The sequence below is a fragment of the Vulpes lagopus genome, chromosome 19, assembly GCF_018345385.1.
Source record: "Vulpes lagopus strain Blue_001 chromosome 19, ASM1834538v1, whole genome shotgun sequence".
NCBI classification, from domain to species: Eukaryota; Metazoa; Chordata; class Mammalia; order Carnivora; family Canidae; genus Vulpes; species Vulpes lagopus.
Genome location: NC_054842.1, coordinates 38,750,568 through 38,767,084, shown reverse-complemented (window position 1 = coordinate 38,767,084; position 16,517 = coordinate 38,750,568). Strand labels below are relative to the sequence as shown.

The following is a 16,517-nucleotide window of genomic DNA, read 5'->3' as shown; positions in this document are numbered from 1 at the left end:
TAAGGTGTGTGACAAGAAGGTTACTAAAGTATGTAACTACCTCTGACACTTAGATGAGAGGTTACACAATTAGAGTCAGGATTTGGGACTAGGAATGTTCGTATATATGTATATGTGTATGTATATATACAAACACATATATATATTTAATAGTTGGGTGGCCTTGAGAAACTCATTATACCTCTCACAGCCTCAACTATCTTCATCTTTAAAATGGAGTAAAGAGGCACCTGGGTGGCTCAGTAGGTTAAGCATCTATCTGTCTTTGTCAGAGGTCGTGATGCCAGGGTCCTGGGATCTAGCCCCACATCAGCCTTCCTGCTCAGCGGGGAGCCTACTTCTCCTTCTCTCTCTCTGTCTGACGCTCCCCCTGCTTGTGCTCTCTCTTTCTATCAAATGAATAAATAAAATTTTTAAAAATAAGTAAAATAAAATGGAGTAAAAATAGGTTACTTGTCTCACTCCATATATGTAGTCTATATACATATGTACCTACATACATACAAACATACCTACATACATGAATGTATGTATAAAATATGTGGAAATATGTGTATGTATTCAGTGAATCAATTTAGAATCAGCCTACCAAAGTTAATGGTTAATTCTATGGAGTAGCTTGATGGGAGGAAGCTGAAATCATTTATGTTTTATTTTATATAGCCTCTGATGATTGGTAAGGAGAATATACACATTTTATAATCAAAGAATAACAAATTTTTACTCTAAAAACATTCAACATGTACACTTATGGTATATGTACTTTATGCATACTATATTTTATTTTTTTTTAATTTTTTATTGATTTATGATAGTCACAGAGGGAGAGAGAGAGAGGCAGAGACACAGGCAGAGGGAGAAGCAGGCTCCATGCACCGGGAGCCCGATGTGGGATTCGATCCCAGGTCTCCAGGATCGCGCCCCGGGCCAAAGGCAGGTGCCAAACCGCTGCGCCACCCAGGGATCCCATGCATACTATATTTTAATATGAAGTTTTAAAAAATTAGATCTTTTATAAGTTAGTAATGTATCAAATTTGTAAAAGACATATTAGCAGAGTATTTGGCACATAACAGGGTCTCAGTAAATAGAATCTGTTAATATTTAGATACCAGTAAATGGTTGACTTTTAAGGTCCTCTTTTTCAGAAACTCTTATGCTATAATTTCCTTAATTCTGGAGAAGGAATCTATAAACTTTTTCATGGATTCTTTCTCAGAATAATATTTTTAATGCTAAAATAAAATACATAAGATTTGAAAGAAATTTAATTATATTGAAAGACAATTAGAATCCCCCCTATTGCCAACATTCATAATTGAAGGAAAACTTGTAAATTCATTTAGAAGTTAATGAAGATAAAGATCTAAGTTTTTGCTCATCCAAGTTTGCAGGTCCCCTTCTTATGATATAAAAGAAAATGGCACATAAAAACACTTGCACCAATTTATTTAGAACACTATTAAGTAGCAGCTATTTTATTTGCACAAAAAGCTCATTCTTACTCTTTTATAGATGATTGGAGGATCTGCCAAATGTAATATTAAGCTATTGAAGAGAAATGAAAGTGCAGAAGTCTCAGAAAACCAAAAGGTTGTGACTGGTTACCCAAATGCTATTGATAAGGTAAAAGACTATTTATTCAATTTCTCTTCCCAAACTTTAGCACCTGGGAAGTTGATTGAGTAAAAAGTAAATGATCATTTTTGTACCTAAAATTCTTAGCCTTTTCTATGTCCTTATATTTTCATCTTCATGCACAAAATATTTATTCCTTTTAGCCTAACCCTGGAATTGAGAACTTTTTAGCATCCTTGAATATCTCCAGAGAAAATGAAATACAGTCATCTCATCGTGAAGAGCCTCCAAGTGAAGAACTTTTGTCACCGCAGTCATTTGCTATGGTTCGTAGTTTGTTAGAGCTTTTGTACTAGAGTAATTTCACTGTTGTGGCCTATATGCATATATACCCCACGCAGCTGTTAAAACAGTTTTATCTCCCATGTACTGGTGTGTTGCATCATTATTGTCATATTGTGAGGAAAACCATGCCTCCCTGGGGAATTTAGCTGTTTGTTTGTTTTCCTCTTTAAACCGTATAGCTCCCTTCCTTTTCAAACATTGCTACCAGACAATTTGGTCAGGTTAAATAGAAGGATTAAGTATTATTTCTGTGGCAGAAAACATGTGTATTTTTGTTCAACTCTAGACTTGATTTTGCTTACACCTTATCTAAATGTAGTTACCATCTTAATTTTTAACAATGGAACTCATTAAGAGAGGGTTTATAGCTCTGTAAGTCTAATGTTAACTTTTCTCCACCTACCCCCACCATCCTCATACAATCATTTTCAAAACAGAAGGGAACTCGGATGCTTAAAGAAATACTAAAAATTGATGGCTCTGATGCTGTGGACCATAAAAATGAAATGAAGCAGTTTGATAATGAAGTCACTGTGTCCTCTAATAGAAGAGATGAATATGAACCTTCCTCCCAGCCTAAACAAAATAAGAAATTAAGTACGTAAACCAAGTATTATTATTAATAACCAGTATCATTTCAAATCTTCAGTTCATTTGGGGGTTTTTGTCACAAGCTTTTGAAAATAAAACTACTTGCATTTTTTAAAGAGTATAATTAAGAGTAACAAATGAGAGTATAATTTTTATATTTGTCATTAAATAATAATATAATTATGTAACCAATAGATCAATATAGTTTCTGTCTTATGATTACTTAAATTGTGCTATTGTAGATTCTCATTCTGTAGTACTCAAATCTAGGAAAGTTTTCACATTCTAGCTTTTATTCCTCAGTAATTTAAAAACAATTAGCTTAAATACATTATTTAACTTTATTAAGATTTTTTTCTATTTATAAAATGAGAATAACATTGCAAATGACGTGTGATAATTATGTGATAAATATAAAGCAGTTAGCACTGTGTCTGGCATACTGTAGGAAACAATAATTGATATTAGTATTATGTTATGATAGCTTGACCAACATAAAAATAGAAAAAGTTATAAAATCAATTAAAAATAATTAATGGAGGGGTGCCTGGGTGGCTCAGTTAGTTAAGCATCCAACTCTTGATTTTGGCTCAGGTCATGATCTCAGGGTTATGAGATCAAGCCCCATATTGGGCTCCGTGCTGGTTATGGAGCCTGCTTGAGATTCTCTCCCTTTCCCTCTGCCTCTCCCCCACCCCCTTTCTCTCTCCCTCTCTTAAAAAAAAAAAAAAAATGAAGGGAGATATTGGAAAGTAGATATTGGAAAGTAAAACTACCTTAAAACTATGAAGCCTATAGCATACAATCTGGCACATGCCAGATTTTAATGCATGTCCATCATGGCTCCTACTATCTGTGTCCCCTATACTTTAGCATTTTGTCTGTGTAATTCTCTGCAGAAGCCTCCTAGGAAGAATAACTAATGCAAAAGTAAGTTGGGACAGAACAGATCTGAGATCATTAAGGATCAAAATCTGGAGCCTAGCTTCATTTATTTTATATTCCAGTGCATATTAGAATAAATAATTAATTTTGAATTCCGGTAACTATTAGGAAACTATCATGGTGACAGACATGCTCTTGAAATAGAACAAAATAAAATTTTAGTATATGTGCTGCCGAAGCGAGCACAAAATTAAAATTTTAAAACAAACTGGCAAAGACCACTGTCAAAAACAATTAGCTTTATTTATTTCAGAATAGTGAAGAATATGATATGTCTTAGAATCAAGAGCTCGTGGTATACCTGGGTGGCTCAGTAGTTGGGCATCTGCCTTTGGCTCAGGCCGTGATCCTGGGGTCCCGGATTGAGTCCCACATCGGGCTCCCCACAGGGAGCCAGCTTCTCTTTCTGCCTATGTCTCTGGCTCTCTCTCTCTCTCTCTCTCATGAATAAATAAATAAAATCTTTAAAAAAATAAAATAAAAAGAATGAAGAGCTCAGAAACCAGCCCAAATTACAGAGCTAATAAGTTGTGACTTTGGGCAAGCCACTTTACCTTTTTGTAATCTATAAGAATTTAGGTTCATTCTTAACTGAGGTATGCTCTTGTTCTATTAGCCAGTTTATTGATCATAAAATGAACTTTTAGAATGTTTAATCATCTTCTAAAAGTACTTTTTAAAAGGGTTACTTTTAGAAAAAACATTTAAGCAGCATCATTTGGGAGCAACAAAACCATTTATCCATGTGTCTCAGAATATAGGATGGTATTTTGACAAGACTGAAGCCAAAGCCTCACAACTTAGGAATTAATTGTAAATCAGCTCAAGAAAACTATTTGTTCAAATTTTGCTTTGCTCAAATATAACTATATAGTCATTGATCTCTCGAGATGTCCATTTTTAGTAGTCAGCTACTTACCATATTTTAAAAATCTTTGTCGTAGTCATGTATCATTAATCAGTTATAATCATCTAAAAATCTTTATTGAATTCTTGGTAATTTTAGGCAATACTAAACGGTTCCAATATTTGCTTCACAGGAGATTCCTCTTTTCACATTTTAACAGTTTTCTGCTTGCTATCTATAAAACCTTATAGTAATTGGATACTTCAATATAACATTTAATAAGATATCCTTTTCTGTTTTTGGTAGCTTCTTATATGAATAAGCCTCACAGTACTAGCGAATACCATAATGTTCAGTCTATGGACCATGTGTGTTGGCCTGCTTCCAGCCATATCCCTCCTGTGTCCACACCAGTAACTGAACTTTCTCGAATTTGTTCCCTTGTTGGAATGCCACAACCAGATTTCTCCTTTCTTAGAACACCACAGGTATAGTATATTACTGTTCCGTTTATATAAGTTCTTTAACACTGAACTTAAATAAATTGACTGAAAATCTTTGGCTAAAAATAATATAATGGAAAAAAATTTTTAAATAAAATAATAATATGGAGCTGACTTTTTTTTTCTTTATGAGCGACATAGACTTATATTTCCCACTATGGGTCACTCGTGTTTATCACAGAGCCCACAGAGATGAGATGCTGACAGAGAGGAACCTGGGCAGCACATAGCCTGGACAGATTGATAGAGCTAGGGATCTTGGTCTGCTGCTGTAGACCAAGTTTGGGCCTCATAAATTCCCACTTTTTTTTTTTTTTTTTGAGGACCTTCAACAATTTTTGTTTACTTGTGTTCTGTCCATATTAACTTTTAGAAATTGAAACTGGAAAACATTAAAAATACTTATTAAAAATAACTTTTCAAAAACTTAGTGGGAAGAGTGGCAACTGCTCTACATTTTTGCATCTTTTCCATCTCTAGCTTAACAGAGAAGCTAGATTCTCATATTTGCTTCTTATTATCAGTCTCTTGTGCTGTATTTTGGTTGAAATACACAAAGAAAAATCTGGCCCAAACTGATTGATAGAGAAAGGGAGAGAATTTTAATAACTTTTTCAGATAATGGATATTTTTCACTACTACATTATAATGTGATACTTTCTTAGAAGTTAGTTGCAATGTGGAATCTAAAGCTATATCAGTGAATTTTCTGTCCTGTTTATACTTGTAAGAAACTGAGAGTGGTAAAGGCAAATAACACCTTAATACTATTATGAAAATAGTTTTGACTTCAAGGACCTCCTTAAAGGGTTTCAGGGACCCCCAGGATCCCCAAAATGTACCTTAAGAACCACTTACTACAGGAAGGATTGTTTTATCCTCTTCATATCCAAGTTCTTGATATAGTCTCACTTAAAACAGAAAGCAAACTTAAACTAACATTATTACATAAAAATGACTATCTTTTTAAAAAGTAGAATTTTAAAAAAAATTTTGTAAGACAAAAAATGTATAATAAGTTATAACTTAAATGTGAACATAAGCTTGGTCATTACTGCTCAGTCTTTCAGATTTTGGCAGTTAATTCATATTAATTAAATATCTGTTTGTGGAAGGGAGTCAGCAAATTTTTTTTTCAAGGGCCAGATAATAAATAATTTAGGCTTTGTGGACCATATGGTCTCTATCGCAACTACTCAGCGAGGCTGTTAAAGTATGAAAGTAAACATAGGCAACAAATGAAAGAATGGACTCGGCTATGTTGCAAAACAAAAATAAAAACACCTTATTTATAAAAACAACCAAAAGGCCTACAACCCTTGGTATAAAGAAAAAAAAAATTGTTGGCTTTCATTTGTATTAGGATTTTTGACCCTTGAGCTAATTAAAGAGCATTTTATTTTATAAGCATTGCAAGATAAGAAAACAATTCTAAAATTTTTGCAGGGCAATCCAAAACTAAACTGATCATCCTTTTTGGATTTTTGAATACTTTTTTTATAGACTGTCACATGAAATTATTCTGCTTGTTTAGACTAAGCTTGAGGGGAGGACGTCAACATCCTAGACAGATAACTTTACAAACATTCATATTCTTTTTTAGACAATGACAGTTTGCCAGGTAAAGTTATCTAATGGCTTACTGGTACATGGACCACAGTGCCATTCTGAAAATGAAGCCAAGGAAAAAGCTGCACTTTTTGCTTTACAACAATTGGTAAGAATTGATCCTGACTTCTCTACTAAACTTTTAATTAATCTCTATGGATGTTTTTGTTGCATGGTCTTCTAACTTTTAAATACTTCCATAGGGCTCCTTGGGAGTGAATTTCCCTTTGCCTCCACCACTATTTCCAAATTATCCTCCTGCTGTACCACCTGGAACCATTCCTCCAGTTTTTCCTCAAACTACTGGTGAGATATTTGGCTCTTCTAAATATTTACTGAGTTACTATTTTTAAAAAGTTATTTCAAGTGCTCATTTCAGCAGCACATATACTAGACAGTTATTTTAAGAAGTATCATTTCGAGGAAACCAAAAAAATTATCTAAATGTCTAGGGAATGAAAGAACGAATTGTGGCTCCACTGTGGCTAAAGTAGGACTGTTCTTTATTCTGGGCAGTTCCTTATTCCCCCGTAGCTGCCACCAGATGAATTTGGATTTAAGTCAGACACCAAAACAGAAAGAAAACAGAGGTAGAAGGGATAAAAAACAGGTAAGGCTTGGAAGCTGTGGATGTGAAAGAAATGAAGAATGAAGGAGTTTTTAACTTTACTATGTATCTCTCAATATTCTCTCATAACTGTCTTCCTCCTTTAAATGTAGAGCCTGAGTTATCAACCAGGTAGCTCCCTGCTTCCTGTAGCCATTTGGGGTCTTCGAAATGTTCTGAGGGAATGAAAAGGTCACTGGAATCAGGATGGTTTTGTCTAGGCTCTTTTATTTACTGACTTTGAGAAAAACACGTAACCTTTTAGGAACTCCATTTTCTTATTTATGGTAGGCTGTGTCCAGGATTTCTTTGAAATCATTTTGTAATTTCATGATTCTAAATCTTAAGCTCATTAAACATGTCTTTTTATCATCGCTTTTTCCTAATATCAGTTGGCTTCTTTATATCCTAATCATCATCATTTTAAAACCAATCATTTGTTTATTTGAAGTTTAAAAAATTTCTTTTCTGAGCCTACTATATGCCAGGTATTATTCTAAGACCTCTATATATCAAATCCTCACTACCAGCATTATAAAATTTAATAATGCGGGCAGCCCGGTGGCTCAGCGGTTTACTGCCGCCTTCAGTCCAGGGCCTGATCCTGGAGACCCGGGATCGAGTCCCACATCAGGCTCCCTGCGTGGAGCCTGCTTTTCCCTCTGCCTGTGTCTCTGCCTCTCTCTCTCTCTCTCTCTCTCTCTCATGAATAAATAATTTTTTAAAAAATCTTTAAAAAAAAAGAAAATGTAATTTGCCTAAGGACCTAAGCTCCTGAGTAGCAAAACTGGCATTAATTTAATTTGACTGCCTTTTCACTTTCAAAACTGAATCCAGTAACTATATATAAATTTTTAGTGTAATTAGTATATGTAGGTTATGAGAATGTAATATCTAAAAGGAATGATTGTTTCTCACTTATCAATATTTTACAGCTTGAAATTTTTACCTTTTTCATATTAATTATTACATTTATGTTCATTACTGTATCATGTTTATAATATTGTATTCCTATCTACCAAGAAGTTTAAGGTTATAATTGGAATTCTTTTGGTCTTGTAATAGGTGCCCTCCAACGACCCAATTAAAATTCATGGTATAGGTAAAAGCCAAGAGATTTCAGTGTTAATCAGGGGGGAAAAAATGAATTATCAGATTAACATTTTAAAGTTATCTTATAGATTTCTATTTTATGGTATTAAAAGTCAAGCTCTACGTTGGGCATGGAGTCTGCTTAATAGTCTCTTCTCCCTCTGCCCCTGCCTCCGCTCTAAAAACAAATAAGCAGACAAACAAAAACAATACAGACTGCTTGGGTTCCTCAAAAAATTGAGAATAAAAGTGATCAGCAATACCACTGCTGGGTATTTACCGAAAGAAAACAATAACACTAATTCAGAAAGATGTATGCACGCTTATGGAAGAAACCTGAGTGTCCACCAGAATAAAACAGAGAAAAACAACAAATGCTATATGATTTCATTTATATGCAGAATCTAAAAACAAACAAAATAGAACAGACTCATAAGTGGTGGTTGCCAGAGGAGAAGGGTGTGGGGGTATGGGCAAACAGGTGAAGGAACCAAGAGGTACAAACTTCCAGTTAATAAACAAGGCACAAAAATGAAAAGTACAGCAGAGGGAATATATTCAATTATATTTTAATTACTTTGGTGACAGGTAGTAATCACACTTACCACACGGTGAGTACTTTGTAACGTACATAAATGTCAAACTACTGTTGTACACCTGATACTTATATAGTATGTCAACTGTATTTCATAGGCTCCCCAGGTGATTCAGATACTCAAATCAGGTTTGGAAACTACTGGTTCAGTATGCTTTTAATAAGAAACAAAATGTAATTTTTTTTGTAATTACAAATATTAGAATAGGGAAAAGAAAAGAAAAATTCTACATGTCATATGAAAGTGATCAGATTTCAAGACTTGAGCTTTTTTGGTTTTTTTTGTAGGCTGGGATCACTATGGAAGCAACTTAGCATTGGGGGCAGGTGAGATCCTTAAGATTTCTCTCTTTGTGCCCTGACTTTTCTCCCCCAAGGGACAGTGTCATGATCCTTTTAATATTTTTTAATAGTATTAAAAATATTTCTAAAGCTCATATAAGTATATGGTACTATTGGCCTTTGTAAGCCAGACAGCATAATGACAAGCTGACTTACGTAGATATTTCTTGGTCCTAAGGGGGATTCCCAAGGTGGAATGTTGTAAGCAAAATTAATCATAAGATAAGTGTATGCCCTTTGCCAAGATGAAAAAAAAAAAACAAAAAAGAGTAGCAAAGGGAGATCTTAAATTTCAGGGTTTTGATTATACCATTTTACTAAAAAAGAAATTTTCCATGATTCTTAACAGCTAATATAATGCCTTCATCATCTCACCTCTTTGGCTCCATGCCATGGGGACCACCAGTGCCAGTTCCTGGAAAACCCTTTCATCATACTTCATATTCTGGGACCATGCCCATGGCTGGGGGAAGGCCAGGTGGCGTGCACAATCAATTCATACCTCTACAGGTGAGACCTCAAAAGAGAATTACTATATTTTTAAGAGAGTTAATTTTTTAATGCTTAAGGACTATTGAGAAAATTTTGTTTATTTAATTATTATTCATTCAATGCCAACTAGAAGCCCAGTACTGGTCTGGGTGCTAAGACTATATATTATGACTGGTGGTCAGGGTTCCTGGCTGGCTCAGTTGATAAGGCATACAACTCTTGATCTCAGGGTCATGAGTTCAAGACCCACATTGAGGGATCCCTGGGTGGCGCAGCGGTTTAGCGCCTGCCTTTGGCCCAGGGCGCGATCGTGGAGACCCGGGATCGAATCCCACATCGGGCTCCCGGTGCATGGAGCCTGCTCCTCCCTCTGCCTATGTCTCTGCCTCTCCCTCTCTGTGTGGCTATCTTAAATAAGAAAATAAAAATAAAAAAGGTTCAAGACCCACATTGAGTGTAGAGATTACTTTAAAAAATAAATAAAAATATTTTTTAAAAAAAAGAATGTATATTATGACCAACAGTGACCAGTCTGACCTGGTCCCTGCTATCTCAAGTTTGTGTTCTAATAAATAATAATAATTACAGCAAATAATATCCTTTTCTAGCACAAAGTGATTTTAATATATGTAACTATATTATATAAATTTTCTTTATATTTAAGTTACAGAGAATTTTTAAATTTCATAACTAAATTCCTTTAATTTCTAAAGTCTGGTTTGGAGATTTTAAGTGAAAGTCACAAGTCAGCATGATTGACAGATATTAGCAACATGGTTTATGACACTAGTTTTTTCTGTGTACATTGTTAATTAATGATGCTTTTATTCCTTAAAGGTTACTAAGAAAAGGGTTGCAAATAAAAAGAACTTTGAGAGTAAGGAGGCCCAGTGTTCTCAAGCTACCCCACTTCAGACTAGCCAGCCAGGGTCTTCCAATGTCACCAAAGTGATTCCACAGGAGAGTTCATCAGCTTCCTTAAAGTCCTCTCAGATTACTCAGCCTGCATCTTCTTTTCAAGTTGAAGCTGCCTCCCAAGGCCATAATGTGTCTCACCACAAGTCAACACCAAGCTCTTCTTCAAGAAGAAAATCAAGAAAACTGGCTGTCAATTTTGGCGTTTCTAAACCTCCTGAATAAATTTGGTACTTGGAAGCAGATTAATTTCTTTCCACTCACCTTTTTAGAAATCCATATCTGTGTCTCATTAAAAATTAGAATATGCTATTTTAAAATAATATGTTTCAATTAAAAATTGTTTTCAATTAAAAATTTTTAATTTTTCAGGCACTTTTCATGCTATATCAAATTGTGCATCTTAAACATGTGCAGTTTGTTTTACATCAATTATACCTCAGTAAAGCTGTAAAAAAAGAAAAACTAAATTAAACTTTGCATTAAAATAGTATCAGTGGACTAAGCATTAAAATGTAACCACTCTAACTCTTGGCCTATCATCATTAGAAGTATCCTGAACTATGAATTAGACATCATAGTGCAATAATAATAAAAAAATTTTTACACTATTGAGGGATAATTAAATGGAGCATGAAAATTGGGCCTCAAGTGTAATTTACTGAATGTGGATTTTATTTCTCTTTTTAATGATGTGACAGGTTTGTCAGGAGAATGGCTGTTATTTATAAGTATTTTAACTTACATTTTGTTGTCTCTGAGGGTCCTTTAGACCTGCTGTGAAATGATCACACTTGTTGTGGTGCTGCCAGTTTTGCTTTATTCTAAATTTTGTACCAAAGCAACTTTAGAATACTGAAAAGAGTATTTCATTTAACTGCTTAGAACTATAAATAGTGATCTAGATTTGAGCAATTAATTACAATTTTTTAAATTATTCAAGAACCAGCATTAGAAATTTCTAATAAAATTAAGTTTCAAAATCTACAGGGTACAACAACTACAAATTAATCTTCTGATAGAATAAAGTAAAATATATTAATCATGTTGTTAGTTGAAAATAAATTGTGTTATTCTTTTGTATAGCTTTTTACCTGCTTCCTCAAACATATATGAGAGCTCTACTGTTTGATCCATGTGTAGTGCTTCTTGGGACTGATGAAATTCTAATTTTTTAAAAAATTCTAAGGTGTGCTATTATACAGGCACAATCAGTTTGTACTTTATTTACATGACAAATGCCTGTCTCAATCTGTTTCCATATTTTTAGCTTTATGCTGAACTGTTCAGTGACACTGGCATTTTGTCTTTGCATGTCATGTGTGGGTGTGTATTGTTCAAGCTGTGGCTGTTGAAATTATTTTAGAATTTATGAAAATTTCTCAGTGGTACCAGGGCCTGAGTTTTTGTGTGTGTGTGTGTGTGTATACACACACACACACACACATATATATTTATCCTTTAGTTTTTGTGATATGCTTATATTTTTAAGGAAGTAAGTTATCATACTTTTTTAAAAGGTAGGAACCATAATGTTTCTATGAAGCTGCTTATTATTATATCCAGTTTCATTTAATCATTAAAAACTCTGCCATGAGTCTTAGTCTGTTTGTTCTTTAAATGCTGATATTGAACTAAATGGATTCTTTTCTCTAACTGCTGATTTCAGAGTTTCTCTAAATGTTAATAGGATATTTGTATATTAGTAGTGCCTTTAGTGAGAGATAAATGTTCATTATCTGTCATTTATTATAGTCATGTGAGTTTCTGTGATTTTATTTTCTATTTTCCAGATTCAGATATATTCATTGGTTCCCAGCATTTCCTTGTTGGAAATGTTTATCTGTAGTGGGATCTTGAATAATGAGGCTCAAATAAATCTCAGTGTTTGTCCTGAGTATCTCACAAACATGTATTTGTTTTGAAAAGGAAATCTCTATTATGAGAATACAATACAAAAAAGTTAAATTGTGACAATAATGTTCTGTTAACCTCTTACTACTTTAAAATGTGTAATAATTTTCACCTTATGTACCTGTACAAATGCCAGCATTCAAGAATTGCCTCACTCATCACTGCTATGTGGCCCCTCTGAGAACAGTGCACAAGCAACATCTTTTTTAGAATACAAAGGAAGTAGCATGTGCCATCTTCTGAAAACTCCAAGAAAAATTTCAACAAGCATATTGCCACTGAACCCATGAGGATGTTTCCCCAGTGTTGGAGCAAAGTGAGCTGATGATTCTACATAGATAGGCAGTAAAAGTGTTTTCCTTTCATTCCTTCCTCCCTTTTTAAAATAAACATAGCATTCTAAAGGTCAAGATTGAAGAGAGATTAAAATAGGAAAGAGCTCGATAATGACTAGATTAGTGGTCAAGTCTTCATCTCTATTCCTTTCCTCTTGTAGACCTATTCCAAATGTGGGCATGAGATCAATAGGAGATCAACAGGACTTGTCCCTCTCTGTGGAGGATGTACGAAGCAGAGACTGTTTTTAGCTCATGATAATCTTGAGGAGACTGGATTTGTTGATAGTTTGGGAAACTGTAATTTTTCCCTATTGGATGGGGCAAACTCAGACCAGTTCAAAGTTTAGAAATATGCCCTTTCAACTATTGAAGCTGCTGTAAACATTCTTTGAAAGCTGTGGTCTGGATAGGGCACAGAAGAGCAGAGTCCCCATATTGCTTCATGCTTCCACATAATCAAAGCAGTTAAATCTAAATATTCTTATTCAGTAATTTCACTTTTTTTAGTGCATTAAGTGAATTTTGAAATTGATTCTTCTAGTCTCATTGTTCCTTGTTACAATTGCCTGCAATACCTGAGTTTTATAATTTGACAAAATGTGTTAATTGATTTAAACATCATGTAGACTAAAGTCTTAAGCATCTGAGAGTCATTTGCATGAAACAGTAATTTTGCCATTGTGTGTGCCTTGATTTCAATGTAAGATGTTCCTTGCAGGGATAAGTAGTTCTTTTAGAACTGAAAAGATAAGGTTTGTTTTTTTTTCTTTTGGGAAAGATGAAGAACTCTTGATGCAGGATTTTCTGTTATTTCTTTTCCTGTGATCAGGTATTTGCTTTGGTTTTAGATTTCCAAACTAATCTAGAATCTTCATTTTAAGGGGAGGGGCAGTGAAGGAGTTGAAAGAAGGAAACCAATTAAATAAGATATATCTAATCACTGCATTTTCAGGCTATATTCTATCTTTCTAGCTCAAGGAAATAGATAAAGCTGCAGGGGCTTTTTTATTCACTCACTTTTTAATCATCTGTTCTATCCGAATTAATGAATCATACATTTTTGTAGTGGTTGTCTAACTTTTACCTTAAGATAGATAAAACTGTCCAGATCTCCACTCATCTAATGTGCTTTGTGTCATTGTTCAGAGCATCTTTTTTAAAGCAACGGTGTGCAATTTCCCAGCTTTTTGAGCTTGCTGTCTTTCTTAGGATCATCTTGCTTCCAAATTAGAGTTTTACAATGGAGGAGAATTAATTTATTGGAGAGATATAATCGTAACAAGCATTCTCTACTTTTTTAAAAAAATTAATCACTGAAGCTCCTTTATCATTTTTCTAGAAATAATGATAGTTCTCAGACTGGCAGTATTCTTTATATGTTTATAAGCTTTGTCAGTAGAAGTCTTTTTCACAGGAGCTTCCTTTCCTAGTTGGGATAAAGCTTAAAATTCCAGTAATGAACATTTTTCAAACTGACCTGGTTCTTACTTCCATCAGACCTCTCCATCTTCCGCCAGGGAGCAGTAAGAGACAGCGTTGAAACAAACAGGCAACAGTGCCTCGCCACTGTAACCATACTAAGTTAACAGCTCAGATAGCACTAATCTTTTTTTTTTTTTTTTTTTTAGAGAGAGGGAAAAAAATGTATAAAATAGTTTTAGTAATTAAGAATATCAGCAATCCATAGCTGCTTTTGTGTTTGTGTGTATGTCAGTGAACCAACAATTATGCCTTGCTCAATCAATGCATTCAGCCATCTCAAGTGCAATTTGTGATGGAGACTCTGGTTTCCAGTAGATAGTTTTACATAGTTAAACCTGTAAAAATTAATGTTTTTCCAACAGTACACCCATTGCTATTGATTTCAGCAATTGGTATACTATTAAACTGCCTAGGCCAAATAATTAAGTTTATGCAGATGTTTTAATAATTTGAAGCCAAATTCTCATACTGTTTCTCATGAAATAATAGGACTGAGAATTTGGTCCATGGTTTGCTTTAAGTTATTTTATTCCTTTCCCTTTACAGCTAAGGGGCTTTTTCCTTTGTTTGGGGGTTTGTTTTTTTGTCATTTTGTTTTGCTTGCACCTAGTTGCTTCTTTGAGGGCTTTCATCTATTTTAATATATGAGTAATAAATAGTGTGCTGTGTCGTCAAAGTGTTCAACATTCTGTTCACTTAAACAATATAATTCATAAATATATACCTTAATTCATTTCTTTTCTCACATAGCTATTTTATAAGTAACTGGAATTTTTCATTAGATCTTATACAGAGCAGTATTTTATTAAAAATTCAAAAGGGAAGACTTTTATGTGCTCATTTTGTAGTTTTTGTTTTTTAAATATCTTTACATTGTCTGCAATTAAAGTGTTTTAAACTTGCATTGGAATGGACTCCGAATGTATTTTTGTGTTGTTAAGTTGTACATTTGTAGATCTCTAGCATGAAGTTAGCCTTAAAATGTTGTGCAGAAGGATTTTAAAATATAAGAGTCACTGAAAGAATTTAAACATCTGTACATGTTAAATGCTATATGGATTTTAATTAAACACTTGAGAATGATTTCATAAGCTGTCCTTGTATATTTGCATTAATATCAAAAGTAGAAACATTACAATATTCACTTAAACCCTCTATCTTTTTATATCTGTATTTTGAATTTATGTCATTTAGAGTAAACTGACATAGCATGATTGGTGGATAAAGTCTGAAGATTGTAGATTCAGATGGCCACTGTTCAAAACCTTTATTTATTACTAGTTGTATATAAGTCGTTATAGTAGCATTGCCAAGTTATATTAACGTCTAAGCCTCAGTTTCTTCATCTTCTAAAGGATGAAAACACTCTCTGTGTTATTAATATGTATAAAGCACTAGCTACATACTAGGTGTATTACAAATGTTAGTAAATAAGGATTTGTCCTGTGTATATGAAGATCTGTTGACTGGCTTCCAAACACAGAGTTCTTGTTCTTCACTTGGGCATCTGGGAGACTCTTCTCTTTCTGTTATTCTTTTCCCTGTCACAGTCCTCTCTATGTCTTTTCTATTATGCAGGGGAAGGTTCTTAGAGAGCCGCAGAGAAAGAGGCTTTAGTTTCTACTCATACTTCTGGGGAATCCACAAGACAACACCTTGCTAATATTAGCCAGGTCTCACAATAGAACTCTGGTGCATTACTTTACCAAAGTCTCTCAATGGTATGGGTCAGAAGGAGTTGGAAAGAAGGGTTAAGGAGGGAAGAAAATTTCTTCCTACTACATCTGCTTCCATTTCTGCCCAATAAACCTCAGACTGCCTCTACCACTGTACTTCACTTAAGACCCCAAGTAGTCATCACATCCTGATACAGTATTTGGGCCCCTGATCCAGCAGGAGGCCTGTGGTCTAGGCTCACCAGTAGAGACTTAGCTATTTTTCCTCCTCATTCCCCCAGACTCTCAGATCCTCATACTGAGATCCATAGTAACCACCCCTGTTCACCCCAACTCTATAGCATCATTGGTGCTCCCCTCCAATCTCGGCACCAATCTTTTGACATGAGCATCAAAACTAAACAAACCAAAACCCACTCAGGCTGGCTTAAGGCAAGTAAACTTGTTGCAAGAAATTAAGGCAATCTTACAGAATCTAATCCAGGAAGTACAATCAGGCCTCTCAGGAACTGAACCTTAGGCGGTTACTGTCCAGTCTGTGGTCTCTGTAACTCTGTAGATCAGGTCACTCATCTGTAGCAGGGGGTGGGCAGGCCATTTTGAGAAACCACCCCTACTGGGCTATGAGTTGATAAGGAAATGACTAC

At 34.5% G+C, this 16,517-nt stretch overlaps 1 protein-coding gene across 2 annotated transcripts in view; it reads left to right on the top strand.

Moving 5' to 3' along the window:
• XRN1 (5'-3' exoribonuclease 1) overlaps positions 1–15,335 on the top strand; it is a 102,077-nt gene extending 86,742 nt beyond the window's left edge. The window contains exons 35-43 of one of the 2 annotated variants that reach the window (XM_041734194.1): positions 1,516–1,626; positions 1,782–1,904; positions 2,361–2,520; positions 4,613–4,794; positions 6,413–6,526; positions 6,621–6,723; positions 9,000–9,038; positions 9,403–9,563; positions 10,383–15,334. In XM_041734194.1, the coding sequence (XP_041590128.1) occupies positions 1,516–1,626; positions 1,782–1,904; positions 2,361–2,520; positions 4,613–4,794; positions 6,413–6,526; positions 6,621–6,723; positions 9,000–9,038; positions 9,403–9,563; positions 10,383–10,685 (1,296 nt within the window). In that variant the 3' untranslated portion in view covers positions 10,686–15,334. Of the gene's footprint in view, positions 1–1,515; positions 1,627–1,781; positions 1,905–2,360; positions 2,521–4,612; positions 4,795–6,412; positions 6,527–6,620; positions 6,724–8,999; positions 9,039–9,402; positions 9,564–10,382 lie in introns of both variants that reach the window. The other variant, XM_041734195.1, reaches the window with a different exon arrangement.
• The last annotated feature ends 1,182 nt before the right edge of the window (positions 15,336–16,517 follow it).